A 20,761-nucleotide genomic window follows, 5' to 3' on the forward strand; every position below is an offset into this window, starting at 1 on the left:
CACAGGCTCCCGGGCCAACCTGCCTTCTGCCCTCCTTGCTTCCTGCAGTTTCCCTGCCTGCCCTGGGGCCAGTGGCTCTGGGAGCCCACGGCTGGTTAGAGACGCACAGCTCGCCCTGCTCTCCCTGGCTCCGGCTTTCACTTGCCTTATTTGGTAAAGCTCTGGGCCTCCTCCTTCCTGGAAGGGGCTGTTTCGCCCTTTTCAAGGACTGCTCCCACTTTCTCTCTTGAGCCCCACCAGCCTGCAGCTCTGCTGGTCCCCGAACCCCGTGTGGTGGGGCTGGAGCCTCCAGCATGCGCAGGGCAGCTGGTGGAGAACCCCGTGCACAGGGCAGGCCAGCTCAGCTTCCCTGCGGAGCAGGGCCCTGGGCCAGAAGTGCCTGCCTGGGTCCTCAGGGCCGGGCCTGCCCTTCCCCCTTCCTGGGAGCTTGTCCTCCCACCTCTCCCGCTGTTGTTTCCCGCTATTGTTTCGGCCTGTGGTCCGCTCCCTTGCTCGGGGATCTTCCCTCTCCTTTGGAAGGGAGAGATAACTTCGCTCACACAAGAGCGTCACACCCCAGGTTCTTTTTAAAGTTACGTTTCCAGAAGTATCGTTTTTTTAAAAAAGATTTATTTATGCATTCAAGAACTGGGGTGCAGGCCAGAGGTGCAGGGGGGAGAGGATTCACCAGAGACAGAGTGGGGAGCAGAACAGGCAGATCCACTGAAACACACTGCTGAGGGGAGCAGCGACACCCCAAGTTTTAAAAGTTTTCATGGATTATTCTTCTCTGAGTACCACTTTCAATGTTACTTAGAGCAAAACGCCTTATCTATCACCCCCTTAGCCCCGTGTGAAGTCATGTTCTTTGCACCTCTCACCCCCCCCCCCCCCGCCCACCTTCCTTAACCCTGTGGCGTCTAGAGTTTGACCGCACAGCCTCTGTGGTTCCAAGTAGCTTCGTTTAAAAAAAAAACAGCCTAAATTTGAGAGCTAGAGCGGGGAGGCTTATTTCTTGGAGCGTGCATTTGTTTAGTGTTTTAGCCTAAAAAGGAAGTTTGTAGACCCCCGCCCCCACCCCGAAGGATGCTTGTGCTCTGAAATAAGATGGGGATGGAGCGCATGGAGCGGAAGCGAGGCTGGTGGGAGCCAGTCCTTGCTCTGGCTGGTGGTTGCTCTTTGTTGTTTCGGAGGCAGGAGGAAGCTGGATCTCCCGGGTTTGTCGGGAGGGCCCTGGCCCAGAGGATGTCTTACCCGGGGGCGGGGGCGTCTGCAGGGAGAGCCACCCCCTGCGGCCACTTTCGTTTTCAGCCACGGGCCTTGCAGCCTTTCCCCTGCACTGGCTCTCTGCAGTGCCTGCTCTGACAGCTTCCGGCTGGTCGGCCTCGCCTCCAGTTCAGTTTTGGGGTGCAGTTCAGGGGTGCTAGCACCACAGGGTACCCCAAAGGCGAGCAAAGAGGTTCCTGTGTGATGTCTAGATACTTCCTGGGGTGGAGGCCAGAGGAGGAGTGTAGAGGGCTGCCTCTGGGTGTCAGGTCCCAGAATTAGCCCCGCTCTGGCCGTCAGGGGGACCCTCGCCCCACGACAGGCGCCCGTGGGCCCTCCTGTGGCAGAGGTGGCCGTCCCCTGCCCTCCCCCACGCCCCTGCCAGCTCACTCACAGCCTGGCTCTCTAGGGCTTTGCCTCCCCCACGTCTCCCACGCAGGTGCCCCGGCAGGTCCTCTTTCTGTGCTTTTCTCCAGCAACGAGAGGCCCTGGCTGCCCAGGGCCATGCTCTGTGCAGGCACCTGCCTGAGCCAGGGCCCTGGCGTTCTTGGCCGAACTACGTCTGGAGTCAGAGGTGTCGGTCGCACTAGGTGACCTGGGGGTGTGCTCTCGAGGTCCCCGTGGCCCAGCATCCCCTCTGTCACGCCACCTGTTTCCCGTGTTGTTGCTCATGCTTGTGCTGGGCTATGGCCGGTCCACGTCACAGGTGGGTGAAAACCTGCCCTGCGGGTCCTGGGAAGCCCTGGTGGGCTTGACTGTGCCTCAGGAGCTCCCTGAGGCTGGATGGGCTTGGGGTGCACACTCTCACGCCTGCCGCTGGCCCTTCACGTGGTGGTCTTCAGACCTGACGGATGGAGCCAGGGTCATGTTCTGGTGCAGATTCAGAATCGTCTACCCAAGAACCTGCATTTCTCACCAGCCCCAGCGGTGCCCTGGTGCCAGTGCAGGGTTTGGCCAGAGCTAGTTTGCAGAGGCGGGACCAGCCTGCGTGTCCTGACTGTGCGTCCTTTGCAACTGATGTGGTGAGTCGCACCTGCAGGGAGCGGTGGTTCCCCACAACCACTGGCGGTGCCTCCAGGGTCGAGTGAGAAAAAGGAGCGGAACCTAGGAGCATGGCGGGGACTCTCGTTCGTAACGGGTTTGTTGGAAAGGCAGGCGCTCCTAATGGGTGTCTCATCTTTGTCGCTGGAGGCTGCACCCCGAGCCGCCTGCGTCCTCTCGAGACAGCCTGGAGCTGCGGGGTTCTCACACCTCCCCTCTGACTCTGCGCAGCCTCCTGGGATCCAAAATAGCAGTGTGTAGGGAGAGTCTCCCACGGCGGGCTCCACACCGGGCGTCTCTGCGAAGTGGGGCTGATTTGTTCTCTGGGGAGGAGATCAGTCGTGGAAGACCTCAGTGTCCTCAGAGACATGCGGCTCCCGCTGGTCTTTGATGCTGGCCTGTGTCCCTCCCCTTGGGCATCCCCACCCCGTGGTCCCCGGCCTGGCTGCCGCTCAGAATCATTTAAGCGCTTTGCAAGGTGGTTTGCCCTCACTAGGTGAGAAGTAGAAGCTGAGCAAATTAATACACAAAATAAACTTTTTAGACTCTGAGCACTAAGTAGCAGTTTTAGGGGGCAGGAGGGGACTGTGTGGGCTGAAGGTTACCTCGAGGGTGGCGATGGGAAGGCTAAGGCTGCGCACTGGGGCCACTGAGGTTATGAGCCCAGGCTGCATCGGTAACGAGTTCACCAGGACACTGCCCGTCTTCCAGCCCCTTCCTGCCCGTCAGCCCCTGGCCCTGTGACCTTCCAGGCTCTGCCCTCTGCATTTACTCGTCACGCATCCACCAGTTTCACCTGTCACTGAGGGTGGGTCTTTAAACCCGTTTCCAAGCAGCTGTGAAGTCTTTTATTCCACCTGGCTTTGCAGGCACCTCCTGGGCTGGTTCTCCAGAACCTTCCTGGCTGCTCCTTCTGAGTCTCCCGACTGTGTCTTCCTCCTTGTCACCCCTGAATCCCGATCTGACCCTCGCTCTGCTCCGTCTCCTCTCTGGATGGTCCCGTTCAGTCCTGCAAGGTACCGGTGTGGAAGAGCCACCCGGGTCTCTCCAGCCCCTTCTGAGAGCCAGGAGGCCTCCGCGCACTGACTCCAGCGCCTGCGGTGTCGCGGCCCACAGGGGCCTGCTCTGCCCTGCCCCGGGCAGCCTGTCCTGCCTGGAATTCACTCATGTTTTGCCAGGAATCACCCCCTCCCGTCTGTGTGTACGTGTCTGTGCTCACATCGCACCCCAGAGCAGCCCTGGTTTCCCTGCCTTGGTCCCCTCAGTAGCTCCAGCCCTCTGGGGCTCTCTGCCTTCTTCCATTCTTCCCAGACCCAGCTGTGTCTGTTTCCTTAATCTTGGCCCCCTTGAGAATCATCCAGAATCGAAGGTACATGAGGACAGAGCTGGGGACAGAGGCCATGTCTGTCTGGGTCCCGGCTTTTCCGGCTCTTTACTGCTGTCTGCCCTGCTGGGCTCCGGGCCTGGCGCAGGCGGCCTGCCGGGCTCCTGGCGTCTGGACCAGGGTGACGCGGCCTCGTGTTTCCTGGGGCAGGAGTGTGAAGAGCAGGGATGACTCGGGGAACCCAGCTCTTCTCCTGAATCCTCTCCTGAATCGACGGCCCCCTGGTCGTCTTCTCACCAGGTCTTGCTCCTCGGGCAGGGTTGGGAAGCTTTCATTTAACCTGGTGGTGGGGCGGGGGAGAGAAGCTTCTGATGGAATAACAGAAGCCCCTGGCTCCTCGGCCGGAGCAGCCTGCGAGGTTGGGGTCCCTGAGCTTGAATTTGGAGGTGATGTCTTTAAACAACTGCCTTTGTCTTGGTGGATGTTTCTGAGTCGTCCCTGGAGCCCTGTCAGTTTAACAGATCTGACATAACCGCTTACATAAGCCGCCTCTTAAGGATGCAAATTGAAAACGCATCATAGTCAGGGCTTAGAGCTCCCTTCACTCTGCAGGCTCTGGGGGCCGGCTTGCAGCTCTCAGCCTCCTCCCCCGGGTAGTTCAGAGCTGGGTGCGAAGGACTTTCCCACCTAGAGAAAGAACAGGAGAAAACGTGAGTGTGAGTGCGGCAGGGTCTGTCACTGTCTTTGAGCCTCCACTCTGGCTCCTGTGGCCCCTGGGGTGGGGGGGGCAGCCTCAGCAGCTGCAGCCCCGGCCTGGTGCCCCGCACACTCAGGCCCAGTGACTGGGCCCTCTCAGGTGCCTGCACCACCTCGCATGTTGTTGTGAAGCGTGCAGTCTCTTCCTGGTGAGGCCGCGCCTGTCGCTGTGCCCTCGCGTCTCGGGCCCTTCAGGATACAGAGGGCCACAGCCCCGCTCGCTTCCGAAAAGCTGGCTGCTGTCAGGGCTCAGTCATGTTGTAGACCTGGCTCCCCCGCCCCCAAGTGATTAAGGTGAAGCTGGAGTTGAAACCCCTTGCTGTGGACACCAGCAGCATTTATAAAATTGTGCCAAGCCCGACAGCTCTGGCGGCCTGCTCCGGAGCTCCCCACTTTGCAGAAAGGTCACCACGCTTAAGTCGCTGCCTGTTTCAGGGGAGTCTCCATGGTTGAATTCCCGTGCGAGCTAAGCATTGTGAGTGCTGTAAAGCGTTTCCCTTCACACCTGAAAACTGGGGACAAGCAAACAAGCAAGTCCCCCCCAGGCCTCCCTGCCCTGCTTCAGAGTCTGGCTGGTTTGGGGCCAGAAGGGTTTAGTGACGGTCACAGGCCACGTGCCCGCGTGCCAAAGCTCCTGCCCTGGGAGCCACGGGCCGGCGTCAGCCCCCAGGTTGGGCCTCCGTGCGTCTACTGACTGCCTCTCGGCTGGCTCCTTCCATCCACACAGGCTGTCTGCCCCCCAAGAACCCCCACAGCTGGATGCCACCTCTCAGCTCAGAGACCCGTCCCGCTGGCCCGCCCCAGGCACCTGCGTCTGTGTAGCTGGTCAGGGCATCACCCAGGCCCTTCCCCGCTAGCGGCACTGGCCAGGCAGAGTCCTCTGGACTCTCACAGTCCTCTGGGCGTCGGGCTGTGCCGCAGGCCTCCTTGAAACAAGTTGCCTCCATTGTGCTTCTCTGAGGCAGTAAAGTGTGTGACCCGTTGGAGGCTGAGAGTCAGCGGGGTCGCGGCCTGCTGGACCCAGAACTCAGGGCCCCAGGGGAACATGTCTGCTCAGCAGTGACTTGGGGCCCATGAGAAAGTGTGTGTCCATTCATGAGGTCCTCTCACCTCCAGCTGCTGGCTGCCCAGGTACCAGGAACCCAGCATGGCCCAGTCCTGGTGTGCGTGTGTCGTGTAATGAAGCGTGAGAGAGCTGGGTTTTAATGTGAAATTGCCCGCTTTAAATAGTGTCAGTCACTCTCCACTTGCCCTGACAGTAGAGGCCAGATACAGCTGTCCGTGTGCCGAGTTAGGCCTGAAGTCACCCCTGGCAGCTGGCGCTGAGGATAATGCTGTTAGGTGAAGCTTCTGTTAGCTCAGTAAACGTGTCCGTGTAGACAGCTGAGGGTGAGGTTTTGTGGGGCCTTGGGTTTGGGTGATGAGGGTGTCACCCGAGCCCCACGTCCCTCGTGATGCAGAGGGTACACCACGAGCCACACACAGGTGCCGTGGACTGTCCCGGCTGGGGTCACTGCGAAAGGGGGCGTTGGAGTTCTGTGGAGAAGGGAGGGTGGGTACCGAGGAGCCTGGTGACGATGGAGGCGCGGGAGCACCTGCTTTGGCTTGAGACCAAGTGCTGTGTTTCCCCCGGGGATGCTGGCCAGCCTCTCCTGGCTGCCTGGTGGGGCCCAGTGGTCTTTGCCGCCGTTCACTTCCACGCTTGGGTTTGCAAACAACAGAGCGGTGTGTTGGAGGCCGAGAGTGTGAGAGACTGGACTCAGGCCCGCACCAGGCCCTCCTGCGGCCCCCATCCTTGAGCCTGTGGCCGATGCCCCAGTCTAGGTGGAGGCCGGAGCCCCTGGTCAGGAGCCAGCGTGGTCAATTGGTCAGCGGAGGTTTGCCTCGCCTCTCCCCTCCCGGTGCAGGAGGCCGGCCCTCCCTTGCGACTTCCCCCTCCCTGTTCCTTTTCATACGGGGCGTAGCTGGCATGCCGCCTTGTGGAAGTTCAGGGCTTGTTGACTGGATGCGTTTATATTGCATTTCGTGGCTCCCTAACCCCTCTGCCACATAGCTGCCATTGCTTGGTGGTGGCTGGAATGGCCAGGGTCACTCTTAGCGGCTGTGAAGCCACCGCTACTGCAGGGGACCAGGCTGCTGTGCTGCGCGGAGAGCTCGGAGCCCCCCTTCTGGGTGCGGGCGTCTTCCTTCAGCAACACCTGCCGGCTCCTCCCGGCCGCGGCCCCTGGGTCCCCTGCTCCACGCCGTTCCTGCAGGGCCAGCCGTGGTTGGCCCGCCGAGAAGCGGTGTCGCGAGAGCTGTCTGTGTCTGGGCTGCTGTGGACACCACCACGGTCAGCTTGGAGAATCACTCTCCACTTACCCCAACTCCTCTTTGAGGCTCCTCTTTGAGCTCCTGTTTTCTCTCCATGGGTGTGTGCGAGTCCCCAGAGTGGGCACACCCACCAGCCGTGCACCCGCGCCAGCCTGCTCTGTGGTTGCAGGGTGGGGGGGGGGACGCTCCCCGGGGCTTCCAGTCCCGTTTCCCTGACGAGCGAGGGCGAGCCCTTTAGACGCCCACTTCGGGAACCAGCTCTCTTTCTCTGTTGGGCTTTAGGATCCGATTCCTTGTAGTGCTGCTGACTTGAAGTTCTTTCTCTTCGTGGACGGTGGCCTCTTGTCCAGGGTGGGGTTGGCAGGGGGGGTTCTTCCATCCTGTAGGTTGCCTTTTCCTCTTGTCAGCTGTCTCTGTTGCGTGATGCTGTTTAGTATCAGGTGCAGAAAAGTCACCCCTAAAACCATTGCCAAGGAGCTTCTTCCCTTTGTTTTCTCCTGGGAGTCTGACAGCACCAGGTCATATGTTTAAGCGTGACTTGCTTTCTTCCCAGAATGGTGCCAGATTGTCTGGGTGCGTGTCGTTCTGTCCGGCTCTACCCAGCGTGCTTCTGCTCCTGAGTGTGGCTTCTGAAACTCAAGTCATGTTCCAGGCTTGGGTTGTTAACACTCACTACAAATTGGTGATATTAGGGCCGTTCCCAACAAGGCTACTCTTTGGTGCCACATAACACTGGTGCATTCCCTCGCATCCTTCCCAGGTGCTTTTCCCCTGTCTCAGGAAGCAGGATTGCTCCCCCTCCCGCCACCCAAAGCTTATTTGTAAGTGTGTCGACACACTCACTCTTGTGTCGGTGGCAGCACTGTTCACAATAGCCGAGCTGTGGAAACAGCTTAAGGGATAAAGAAGCTGTGGTCTGTTTTACACAATGGAATACTACTCAGCCATGAAAAAGGTGCAGCCCTGCCAATTGTGAGAACACAGCTGGACCTGGAGGAAATGATGCCGAGTGAAGTAAGTCAAAAGGAGAAAGACAAATACCAGATGGTCTCACTGAGGTGTGGAGTGTAGAGAAGCCAAACGAGGGGACAGACAGAGTCAAACCAGGAACAAAGTCTGGAAACCTGACTAGCATCGAGGCTGTTGCAGGGAGGGGAGGGTGGAGAGCAGTGTGTGGAGGGTCCCGGGGACTGTGGTGAAGGGCTCCGGTGGTGGATGTGGTGTGGTAACCTCCACCTGTGATCCTGTACCTCTGAATCACATAGTGTTGTCAGCCAACATTTTCTTAATAAAAATCACAGCAGAAAATAATGTGAAGAGGCTGCTTTGTCCCCGCCTCTGGGCTGCGGTGCTGTTTGACTCGTGTTCCAGGGTCAAACTCTGACTCCAAGTGTCACACCACTTACGGCTTCGATATAGAAATCTCTCTCTTTGGGGGAAAGCTCGACGGCAGTGAGGCGTGCTCTCATTTAGAGAATAATATTGATAACATTACAGAGGCTGTGTTTAAAAATAGCTTATGAAGCCCACATTTTAAACATGTACAATTTGAAAAGTTTTGACGCCTGTGTAGACCAGTGAACCGTCACCACAGTTAAAATAATGAAGATACTCATTGCCCCCAAGTGTCATCTTGCCCCTTTTTAATCTCCCCTGCCTCCCTCCTTCCCCCTTCTTACCCCCCGCCCCCCGGGAGCCCCGATGACACGTCGCCGTAGCGCAGTTTGCATTTCCTAGGACTATATCCAGTGTGTTCTTTGGGCTCTTCCACACCGCACAACCATGTCAAGACTCATCGGCGTTGCTGGCCCTGCCCTCCCGGCTCGGTGCCCCCCACAGCACGCTTCAGCTGGCTTATCACTCAGGGTGGTCAATGGGCACCAGCCTGGCCCGTTTCCGGACCCCACACCACTCATCACACCCCCGCTGGCTTCCCGTGGGGGAGAGTCGAGCCTTCCTGAGCTCACGCGTGGTCTGTGATTCTCTTGAGATTCCAAACCTGCCCTTGCCTGTTGGCGGGAACCGGCCCGTGGGCTCTTGGGGGTTCCGGGCCGGAGCACAGGAAGAACACCCTCTCTGGGAACTGCCTCTTCTGCTCTTTGAGAAGAGCTGAAATAGCTTTAATTCTTGGCTTCTAAATGGAGAAGCTAGGAATTCCTGGCATTTGTCAAATATAGGTGAACATTTCTGTGTTTTCTATGTAAATTGATAGTGTGTGGGCTCTTTGGAAATTGTCGTGTGGAGACTGTGGTGGGGCAGGTGGTTTTCTGGGAATGTGCACGTGACGGTGGTGGACACGTTTGTCGGAAGAAGGTCAGCACTGTGCCGGTCAGCTGACTTCTGCGCCTGCCCCTCTGAGCCTGGTTTCTCAGAAAGCGAGTCCCACAGACAGTCAGGAGCCACCGCAGCCCAGGAGGGAGGGGTGGCAAGGTGAGGCCCGCCGCCTCCGGCTGGGCGCTGCAGCCAGACCCCACTTCAGGCCTCCGTGGCCTTCAGGGGGACGCTGCGTGTCACGTGTCCCTGGTTCCGGGAACAGAAGTTGCCCAGAGCGAACTTTGCCAAAGAAGATGGCATCTCTGTTGCTCAGAAGGGCGCAGCAGGAAAAAAAAGTGGTCTTGAGCGTCGCCTCCCAGGTCTCCCATGTCGGCAGAGCCGGGGCCACAACCGCCCCTGCCCCTCCTGTTCCTGACAGGTTGGGTTAGCAGCTGAGCTGCAGCCCCGCGCTCTCTCTCCCGGGCACGGCGTAGGCGCCATTTTTGTTCAACATCTAGAGGAACTGCGGTGTCTTCAGCTGTCCTTGGTGCGCTTCACAGGCTTCGTCAATGAGTTTCCAGAACAACTGACTGAACATCGAGTCCTTTTTTCCCGTCGTGGCGGTGCTGGATGTGGGAGGGGGGTGTGAACATCAGTCGCCTCTGAGAAGGGAAGGGAAGGAAACCTGCCATTAGTGATCAGCTGCTTTCCAGCACGGCTCCCGGACAGCCGGGAGCCCCGCGCAGGGCCCTGGCACGGGGGTGGGGTGGGGTGGGGTGGGGGGCTGCTGGCAGCGGTGGCCGCGTGAGCAGCGCTGGGGCGGAGGGGAGCCCTGTGCTGTGGGTGGGATGAGAGTCGGCCCCGTCACTGTGGAAAAGCAGTTTTCAGGTGGATCACAATTTCCAAAGCAGAACTGCCCCGGGTCCGTGAGATCTGCCCTGGGTGTGAACGTGTGCAAACAAAGTCACGCGCTCAGGGAGGCTCCAGCGCCTGCGTGTTCCCGCGTGCCCAGGTCTGGACGGCTCGGGGGAGGCCGGCCCGGCCGGCAGGGGAGCGGGCCAGGGTTTCCGTGCGGAGGAAGCATCCGGTCGCCCCCGTGGGAAGGCGGGACCTCGGTGGCCTCTGTCTCTTAATGACAAGGCCCCTCTCTGCCGACAGGTTGGGGGCTGACACGCCAGTCCCACCTGCACAGCGTCACGACGTCCTGCTTGGCGGGGACGTGGTTCCTGTGCAGCGGAGGCCAGATGTCACCTTGGCTTCCTCTTGGAGTAAATGGGGGTTAATTACTTGCTGGTGACAACATCAGCAGGTTTTCCTGTTGCGAGCTGCTCTTCTAGAGCGTTCTTCCACCTGGGTTAGCCACGCATTCATTTCCGGGCCTGTGATTTGCTGAGCAGCCGAGGTCACAGTGCCGAGCGAGGCAGATAAGTGTTTCGGAAGCCGCTGGCCTGACTTGAGCGCGCCCTCGAAGTGCAGGTTATATTGTTTTCCCTTCCATGGCGTCTGCCTCCGTAGGTGGGAGACTCATCCCGCTTCTCTTCGTGGGTCACCTTGTCTGTTGCCTCTTAATCCTTTAAAAAAAAAATGGCAAGATGAATGACCAGCGCTTAAATCTTTCTTGTTTCTACCTTATGTAAACCCCCTTGATTTCTCCCTCCACAAACTCTGTGGTGTGTATGTGGCAGCTGAATGAAGAACTCAGAAAAGGTGGCCAGTGGGTTGCTTGTCTTTTTGGCGACTGCTCGAAGAGCTCAGGCTCTGGGTGGGCGGGGACTGGCTGCATCCAGCGGATGGGGAGACTGGTGTGAGGGCTGCTTGGTGGCCCGAGGACAGGCCCTGGGGGTGGCCGGGTGCACACAAAGCATTTCTCCCCCGGCCTCCACCGAGTTCTGGTTTCTCAGCTGCTTTGCCCCATGGTGGAGCTGGTGCTGGGTTGTCACTGATGGCGCGTGGACAAGTTTGATGCTGCCGGAGGGCCTTCTTGTGCCAGGACACCCTCTTCAAGTAGGGGTGCGGTGCTGGTGCCCAGGGGGAGCACTTCTTGGGCCCGTGAGCCCGGCAGAGACCTGTGGATCACGGGCTGTAGGTTACGTGTGTTGCCGAATTTGACGGTCACCCACAGTGCTGCAGCCATCAGGGGCAGGGGTCTCTCGCTGCAACGTGGGGGCCAGGAAGCGGATGGCGATGGAGGTCACAAGCCTTTAAACAAGCTCTGTGGACTCCTGCGTAGCCCTGAAACAGTGAGGGGCCGGGAGGCTGGCAGGGAACTGCTTCACAGATGCGGGTTCCTTTGGGGGTGACGAGGCCGGTGTGGGGCTGCCTAGAGAGGCTGGTTGCATAACACAGGGAGCGTGCTAAATGCCGCCGGGTTGCTCACTTCAGAATGGTCGTTTTATGTTACGACCAGTAACATACCAGTAACATTTTACCAGTATCGGTAAAATGAAGAATAAAAGTAACAGTCCCGTATCTGACGCCCGGTGCCTACCTCCCCACTTTCCAGAGGCTGTGCTTTAAGATACTCCAGTGTTTTCTTCTGGCATTTGCTGTATGTCTAGATGATGTGTGTCTCTTGGTATCTGGCGATTATTTTGAATCTCGGCTGCTGACTTCCGTCCTGGATGAGACAGGCTTTCTCCTGCCCTCCTGCTCCCCCCCCATCACCCCATTGGCCTTGTAACCTGTCCCCCCACCTTATTTTCAGCCAGACTAATACTCAGGCTCAGATTCTTATAACTGTGTAAATATTGACACTCTGGATTTTAATATGCAACTTCCCCTGGCATTAGCGGTCTGTTTTTCTTTATTTGCATAGCTCTGCTGTGCCGTCCTCTGCCCTCGCCCCCTCTGAAGCCTCAGCATGTGCGGGTGCTGTGCTGCCCCCCAGCCAGGGCTGCTGAGCCCTTAGGGAACCCCCTGGGCGGGCGGGTGGGCCTCTCGCTGCACCCTGTGGGCTCACCCCACCCGCCATGCACCACCCTGCAAACTCCTCCTGCCTCCCTCACTGTGGCCAGGGCTGAGTTTCATTGATGCTGAAGTTGGGCTTTTTGTTTTCAGTTTTCCTCATGTGGGATTTTTTTTGGGGTGGAGAAGAGGGTCCTTATTCTGCTCAGTGGACTCCAGGTCAAGCTTCTGTTAACCTGGGAACGTAGTTTCTGGATTGCCGAGTGCTCCCTGCTCAGGGTCGGGGGCTGCATCGACTGTAACTCAAATTCCTCAGCTCTCCATCCTCGCAGCGCCCGCTGTCCCCTGCCCTCCTGCCGTGTCACCGTCAGTAGTGGGCTGTCCGCCTCCCACCTGCCGTGCGTGGGCCGCCTTCTCGGCGTTTCACCCGGACTGTGTCCCAGGAAGCCCCGACGAAGCACGAGCAAATGGGAACTCTGGATTTCCTCTCCTGTCCCCACTCTGCCCTCTCCGGCCTGCCCTTCCTTCGTGGGCACCGTTGCCAAAAAGACCGTGTCCTTAGAGATGAGCGGGGTCTCAGCCCAAAGGCCGTGGGCGCACGCATCCCGCTACTTCTGCATGAATCCGCCGCTGTGCGTGACCAGCAGCCCGAGTGTCCCCTGCTGTGCCCCTGCTGTGCCCGCCTCTAGTCCTCGGTGTTGAATTTGGCCACAGATGCGTAGAGCTGGCAGCGACCTCAGAGGACGTGCCTGCCGTGGCCTCCGGAGCCGAGGGGAGCTGTCCACTCCACAGCCACGAGGAAGCCCACGCTCCCTGCAGCCGGCGGTTACCCAAGTGTGCAAAGCAGGCAAGGCCTGCCGCGGGCTTGGGGGACCATGGGAGAAGTGGGGTTCAGCTGTGTCACGGCAGCCTGTGTTCGCAGACTGAGCCCCTGACAGGACTCCCTGTGGATTAGGCTGCTTTGCTGTCTCACTCTCCTGGGGCCCCATTGTGGGGGCTGCAGGCTCGCTGGAGGCCCTTTGTGCTCCTGTCTCCTCAACTGCGCTGCTGTCCCTCCTGAGCCAGCCACGCGCTCCCTGGCCAGGTTCTGGAGGCCATTTTTGAGCAGCGCCCACTGAGGGGAGGCGCTCGCTACAGCCCCCCAGCCCTTGAGCTCTTAGTCAGGCCCCGGTTCAGCCGACTGCGCCTCTGCTGCTAGTCCAGCGTGGCATGTGTGAAAGTTTAGGACTATTCCAAAGAGAATTTTTGGAAAACTTTAGTTTATTCTGCAAAGGCCTAAAATAAAATAACACTCGTCACACAAGATACGCGCATGGCATTTCTTTGGGGTGAGCTTGAGCCACAGTGTGGGGTGTGTTTGTGTGTGTGTGTGTATACACACACTCACTTCCCCCAAGTAGGTTTTATGTATATTCTGCTACTGGATTTCCTGTATTTGCGGGTTTCTATCCTTGGCACAGTATTCGCATCCAGCGGAACTTTAATTTTGCCCAGCGGTACAGTCCAGATAGCGAAGGACAACATGGAGCCAGCAAAGTGAAGAATTTGGGAAGGCTACTGTAACATCCCATTTGAATTGCTTAATTTGATTTTGACTTGGAATCAGTTGCTAAGCAACCAGAAGGCAGGACAGAATCAGCAAGGCTAATTCACTTCTGTTACTAGCGCGTGAGCATGGCTTCTGTTTACATAGACGGCCGAGGTGAAGACACATAATCCCATGCAGATCCCCGCTCTGCCCCGGAAATAGTTGGTGTGGCCCTGACAGCTCCGCTTTGGCTGCACCCGCTGCTGAGCCACACTCTCCGGGACGCGAAGCCGAGGTGTGACCCTGGGGTGCGGCCCCTGGTCTGTGGGGGGCGCTGCCCTCCCTGTCCGGAGCAGTTGCAGGACGCGCTGTGCCTTGTGGGGGGCACGTGGCATCGGGGATCCAGCCCAATTTTCCCAGAATCAACCGAAATCTGGAAAACTTTGCAGTGCACGTTCTTTATCCATCATCCCGTGAAGTCTGTCGGGGGACGTGCGTTTTACATCCTTTCCTTCTCAATGTCTTTTTGATGAAATTTGAAATCGTTAACCCCATGTGATTCTGAGAGTAACTCACATATCAAATATTAACGCCAGTGATGTCAGTATCGGGAACGCCAGCTTTTGCTTTACGTTGTGTGATCTTCAGGGACGGCGCCCCGGCCCAGCCCAGGTGCCGCCCCCTGCTCTGTGCCAAAGACAGAGCGGCAGTGTAGACCGCGCCTCTGGGCTCTGTGTGTGTGCCTCACCTGGCGGTGGAGACGCTGCCTACATCCGCCGGGGAGAAGACCCTGGTCTCTGCCGCGCATCACGACGTCTCCGAGGATACAGCAAAAGACAGTGACTGTGGGCTTGTTTGGAGGTGGGGAGGCCTCCCTGCTTTTAAACCTGCTTCCTGCCATGACTGTTGTTCCCTGGAGCCCTTGATGGTGTCTCTGGTGTGTGGCCTGCTGTCCGGGTGGGGCTGGTCCTGTCGAGAGGGGCATCAGCCACCATGGGCGTGTCTTAGAACTGCTTGGGACTAGGTCAGCTGTGTGGTGAAGGAGAGGATAGGAGCGGGGAAAGTGCCTTTTATTCCTGCAGATAAACCATCTTTTTTTTTCCCTGAACAACTTCAAGTCTGAATTAGGGGGAAATCCTAGTGTTTCTGTACTGACAATAAATGAGTTTTTCTTACTTTGAGATAGTTACTTGGCGAAGATAGTCACCAGGTTTTTACCTGTTCGAGGCGCTGTAAGGGCACCTGCCTTAATGCACAGTTAGTAGATCGAGTATTCCTAGAAGCCTGGTCTGTTTTCAGGGTACCCATTTTCCCAACTATGCATATTCATTCCAACTTTATTTTTATAAATACCACTTGAGAACTTAGTATGTCAAAAGTAAATTTTCCAGAGAGCATCATCTTTAGAATTCCTGTTTTATTTTATTTTTTTAAATAAATCTTTTTTTTTTTTTAAAGATTTATTTATTTATTTATACAAGCCCTGGGTACAGTCAGAAGCGCGGGAGGGTAAGAGAATTCACCAGAGCCAGAGCGGGGAGCAGAGCAGGCAGAGGGACCGAAGCACACTGCTGAGGGGAGCAGCGGGCGGCAGGAGAGGTCTGCGCGCCATGTGGGAACTTTGCCCGGCGGCTGGGATTGAACCGGCGCTGCAGAGGCTGCGGGCAGCTTCGCAACCCAGCGCTCAACCGCTGCGCCACCGGGGAAGCCCTAGAATTCCTGTTTTACAGCAGTTATTTCTAAACTTTTTTGATGGCATGTCCTTTACAAAAAATTTTTTGATGATATAGATATAACCCGTGGGTGTGGGTGTATTTAAGCAACACATGTATTTAAGCATTTTATAAATGTGTTACTAATAAACTGTCAGCTTTACAGAAACAAGGAGAATAGAGGTTAATGAAAAAGATGAGTGATTATGCGGTATCCTTTTAATTGTGATTACAGTCTCATCAGCAATACCTTTGGGGACGTAGGTGCTTTTGGGCCACGCATATCATGGGGGACAATATTTTATTCCTGTTATGGAGGCACCATTGTTTTCCATCCTTGCTAGTGTTTCGACAGTATAAGAATCCCCTCTCGGCATAGTCACTGTAGCCTGCCCCCCCCAGCACCCACAGGCCTTACCTCTCCCCTCACAACCCCAACATTTTCACCCCACTTGCCTCCCCGCTCCCTCTGAAAGCCCAAGATCAGTGGTCAGTTTGCAAAGGTTGGTTTTCAATTTTGTCTTTGACCCTTTGGTTTTTCTGTATTCCACATAGGCGTGACACCATCTGATATTTATCCTTCTCCATCCGGCTTATTTCGCTGAGCATGATCCCTTCCAGCTCCGTCCATGTTTCTGCAAATGGCATGAGTTTATCATTTTTGATGGCTGAGTGGTTTTCCATTGTGTGTATATACACCACATCTTGATCCACTTGAAAGACAGCATTTTAAGTGGTTTGCGTACTCTTCTTTATATGTGGTAACACTTTCAGGTCTGATTCATTCATATTTCCCCCTATTGTGACTGACAAGAGGAGTAAGAGCAGGGTCATTTATGGGCTGGGTTTGCGTGGCTGCCATGTGCAATGTTTCGATTTTTTTGCAGAAACCATCTGATGTCATTAACCCCCCTGCCAGGGTTAGTGCCCTGCAGGCAGTGTCTAAAGTTGTAGAGCCTGTGTGCCCTGGATGGTGGCCCTGGAGGAGGGACAAGGGTCAGACGGGCTCAGTGTGGGGCCAGGCTTGCACCGTCTTTCCAGAGGGGGCTGCTGTACTCAGCTCTCCAGACGCTGCCCGGGAGGCGCCTCCAGATCAGCTTCCTGAGTGATGCTAAGTGGATTGACGTGTGTGGGGTTTCCATGAAGGCGCTGGGATGATTGTTGCACACAGTGAGGACACTGGTCCCTGCATTCCCATCACTAGGACAGGAGGTGGCTCAGGCTGCATCAGGAGCCCTCATCTGGACCCTGGGCCCTCGCCACTCAGAATGGCTGTGTGGGAATGGCCAGAGGGCTGTGGTCACCCTGAGGTGTCCCCTTCCCGGATGACTTGGGTGCGGCCGGGTGGCCAGCACCGGTCTGGGCGTGGGCTGCATAGGCTGCAAGGTGGGCCAGTAGGGAGCTGTGCAAAGGGCCTGTAACCTGTCACTTCTGCTGGTGCCTGAGGGGAGCACTTTGTCCCAGGGAGGCAGTGGGCACATGCTTCCTCGCTGACAGCCATCTGTGTGTTTCTTCCAGATTGCCTCTTTAAGCTGTGTCCCATGAACCGCTACTCTGCACAGAAGCAGTTCTGGAAGGCGGCGAAGCCCGGGGCCAACAGCACCACCGATGCAGTGCTGCTCAACAAGTTGCATGTGAGTAGGGATGGCTGTCGGGGGCAGGCACGGGGCCAGCCAGGCCTGGCCGGCAGTGGTGGGGCCTAGGCTTGTGCCCTCCGGCTTGGGGACTGGCTGTCATACGCCCTGAGATGTCCCCTTCCCGGGGTGTTTGGGCACGGCTGGTGACCAACCAGTCCGGCCTCCCCGCCCCTGCTCAGGCCAATGACTCGGTGATGTTGACCTTCTTCCCTGTCTGGTAAGGGGGGTGGCGGTGCTGTCCACTGACGGGGTGCAGTGAAGGTGTGACGGGATGCAGAGGACACAGGGACAGGGCCTTGCACGTGGGCGTGCCCCGTGCGTCTCAGCTCTTGGCTCACGTCGTGACTGTCACTGTTCTGATGTGCTGTGTGACCACAGCCGCACCTGAGCCTCTGGTTCAGGACTTTGGGGACCGCAGTGTTATTTCAGGGCTTCCAGGCAGACATTCTCACCTCAGCAGGCCAGCGCCCCCTTGGCAGTGGATGTGCTGACCCTGGCCAGCAGGAGGTGACACACAGAATAGCTGAATAGGGACCAGATGGAAAAACAGTCGTGAGGGAGACACAGGAGGAAAGTGGCAGGTGTCACGGTAGCTTGTGTGAGTCAGCAGAGAGCAGGCCCCACTGCCAAGGGCCGGAGACGCTGAAGCCCCAAGGTCTGTGCTGCGCCCTGACAGCCGGCCTCGCGCCCCACGGGTACAGGGGTGCAGCCCTCACAGCCCAGAGGCCCACTTTCCCAATGTTACTTTCCAAAATGCCTGGGGGTCCTGATGGTGTCATGCAGAGTGCGATGTGTCCTCTCCCTCACGAATCGCCCTTGCACTCCGGAAGATGTGCTTGCGTGGTGCAGCAGCCGGGACCCCTCTGGGTGGCTGGGGTGAAGGGGAGTCGGGGCGGGGCTCCAGTTGTGGCCTCTGCTTTAGCCCAGTGACCATCCAGCCCACTGACCGTGCATGGGACAGGCCCGTCCCCTGAGCTTCGGAGCCCCTCCCTCCACTGCTGTCATGTCCGGGGTCCCCTGTGGTCCGTGTCGGGAGCACAGGGCCCATCTGAAGGGGATGGGAAGCCTCCTGGGAAGACTGTCCATTGTGTGTGCCTGTGGGGTGAGCCGGGGGAGGATGGTGCCTGTGGGGTGAGCCAGGGTGACGGTGTCTGTGGGGAGAGCCTGCCTTGCCTTTTCTGGTATGAAACTCCTTGTTTAATGAGATCTTCTTGGGGACTCTCAAGCCCTCATTTCCCCTACAGCTCCGTCAGCAGGAGTGTAAACTGAGGCTCTGCTGGCCGGGCAGGGAGCTGGCTGGGAGGAAGGGCTTGGCGGGCTGGGCTGCAAGTCCCGGCGTGTCCTCACGCAGGCCGTGGCCTGCATCCTGCCGCTTGGGGACGTGGGCTGCAAGCCTTGGGTTTATTGAGAGGAGCTGAGAAGCTGAGTTTTTCTGTAGGACCCTCCCATGAAGCCTGAGCTGCCACTCAGCCCGGGGCACAGCCCCTGTGCCTCATTTGGACAGCGGGTCCTCCGATGCCCCTTGGCGAGCCACCCGTGAAAGCTGCGCAGTTGGAAAGACCCATCCTGCCGGTGAGGGGCCGGAGCTCCTTGTTGACGAGAGAACAGTGGGCTCTCTCCCAGGCCTCTCAGAAAGCTCAGAGGAGGCCGAGTGTCCCCGAGAGGGCCATGGTCTATGTGGGTCCCCTTCCTGCGCCGCTGGGCCTGCCCCGCACGCCCCAGCCTCTCGCTGCCGGCTGCACTGGAGTGATGTATTTTGGGCTGTCACTTGCCTTTGGGGGCCAGCGGCCAGTCTCCAGTGGGTTTCCATTTTTATTTTTGTCAACTCCTGTGAAGCAGCCTAATCAAAGGTCAGAGTATTTTAAATTAATGCCATTTAAGGAATTGGTTGTCTAGACCACTTGACTTCCTTTTGACTGGGAGAAGCGACCTGCTGGCAGCTCTGACGGAGCATGACATCTAGTGGCTGGTGGCCCTGTGTTCACTTCTGCTGCAGGAATTACCGGGGTACCTCCTGCCCCAGGCCTGGCAGCTCTTCCCGGCAGGACAGCATTGTGCTCTTCCCTTGGGGTGGCCCCTGTGTTGTCAGGCCTGCAGGGCACCCAGCAGCCCGGAGAGCCCAGGACCGCCTGGCCTGTCCAGTGTGACAGCCCCACGGCCCAGTGCAGAGCGGGCAGCCCTGCTGCTGTCCCGGGGGCCTTGCTGTGGCCATCTCCTGGGGCTTTTGTATTTCTGAAATCAAAGAGCAGGGGGCCGGCCTGGGCCGACAGGTGTCCCCAGGGCCCAAGTGAGTCTGGTTACGTGGGTGTCCAGAGCAGCCCTCGCATGAAGGAGAGGCAGCAGGAGGCGAGACTCAGCGTCCCTGAGTCTTTAGGAAAAGAGTTCCAGATGGACCAAGGAAGGAAAGCTAAGGGTGAAGGCCTTGGCTGGTGTGTGGGGTGCACCCAGCCCCTCCCCCAGGCCTCCGCGCTGTGTCCTAAATCATCTTAAATTATTAACTTTTAAAAAGATTTATTTATGCACTCAAGAACTAGGGTGTAGGCCAGAGCTGCGGGGTGGGGGGCAGTTAGAGGACTCCCTAGAGACAGAGCGGGGAGCAGAACAGGAGGATCCACTGAAACACACTGCTGAGGGGAGCAGCGGGGAGACAGGCGAGTCTGCTGTGCCCTGTGGGTAGCTCCCTGGCCGGGGATCAAACTCATGCTGCGGTGGCTGAGATAGTTTAATAGCGCTGAGACTTGAACCCTTGCGCCACCAGGGAGGCCCAGTCATCTCAATTTATGAATTAAGTCTTCTCAGTCTCTAACCGCCTCTTCTCCCATCTGGTCTCACAAGCAGACTTGTTCTTGCTCGCTCTTGCTCAGGCTCCCGGCTCCCCGTTGTCGGCGGTCGGCGCTGTGACTTCCCTGCCCAGGCCCGCGTGGGCAGCAGCCTTCAGGGTCCTGACAGCTTCCTCTGTTGTGGGGAAAGTCGCGTGGGCTGTGCATGTGCCGGCTCTCTCCCGAGGAGACGCGCCCGGAGCGGGTTGCTGGGCCAGCCGGCGCCCTGAGAGCAAGGGGAGGAAATACCTTCATGTTTCAGATGCGTGTTTCTTAACTGAGGCCACAGGAAGTGCTTCAGATGAGAGGAATGTCCACGGGAGCCCTCTCTCCGCGCCCAGTGCCGTGTGGAGGCCCGGGAGCCCCGCTGTGTGGGTCTCTGACGTGAATCCTGTCCGTGTGTGTTTTGAGCAGAGAACAGCCACATTTGCACACTTCCTTGTTGGAGAATGTTTATTTTACTGAACCCATTGATTTTCGCCCTCTGGCATTTTTCTCTTTCTTGTACTTCCCGTCCAAATTAGCCGAGAGCTGCTTAGCAAGAACAAACGCCTCTCCCCAGGTCTCGCTTGCCTTCCACATGGATCCTGCCCCGGGTCTTGTTTAGAAAACCCATGGGTGCTGCAGAGCCCTCTGGAGGGGGGGCATCGGCATGAAAACGGGGGGGTAAGGTGAGAAGAGTTGGGCCTTCTGAAGGGGGCAGGGCAGAGGCTGGCCGGCTTCTGCCTGCTGATACTCGTGAAGGCGCCACGGAACTGGGGGTTTGTCTTTTGTCCCTAAGAAGAGCAACTGGGAACTGAGCCCAAAAGTGAGAGCAGGAGGCCTCTGAGTCCACCCTGGTTCTGGAAGGACAAGGCTGATGCCATGAAGCTGAAACTGCCTGTTAGGACAGGAGCCTCCCCTCCTGCCACGTGGGTCTCGTGGGTGCGGGATCGCTTCTTGCAGCTCGTTTTCCTCAGAAGATGCGCCTTCCTAGCGATGCCTGTGCTCTGGCAGGGCCAAGGGGTGCTGAGATGGAAGGAAACGGGAAGGTTGTCCACCAGCCAACTTGGTGACCCTCAGACAGTCTCAGCAGCAGGATGGCCCTTGTGTTGGCAGCAGGTCACAGGCACGAGGCTGGAATGCTCCATGGACGTGCACGCGGCTCTGCTCTGCGCATCAGCCCCGGGAGGATGCCTCGTCCCCGATGTGCAGGCGTCTCCTGAGTGGGGCTGTATTTTGGAGCAGGG

General features: G+C 57.8%; 1 protein-coding gene across 1 annotated transcript in view; it reads left to right on the forward strand.

Annotated features, from left to right (window-relative positions):
• Positions 1-20,761, forward strand: part of ITPR1 (inositol 1,4,5-trisphosphate receptor type 1) — a 181,156-nt gene that overhangs the window by 55,519 nt on the left and 104,876 nt on the right. Inside the window, exon 5 of the mRNA XM_054694812.1 lies at positions 16,595-16,710. Coding sequence (XP_054550787.1) covers positions 16,595-16,710 — 116 coding nt within the window. The remainder of the gene's footprint in view (positions 1-16,594; positions 16,711-20,761) is intronic.

The sequence above is a fragment of the Talpa occidentalis genome, unplaced genomic scaffold, assembly GCF_014898055.3.
Source record: "Talpa occidentalis isolate TD23 unplaced genomic scaffold, MPIMG_talOcc4v2.1 talOcc4.10, whole genome shotgun sequence".
Classification (NCBI taxonomy): Eukaryota; Metazoa; Chordata; class Mammalia; order Eulipotyphla; family Talpidae; genus Talpa; species Talpa occidentalis.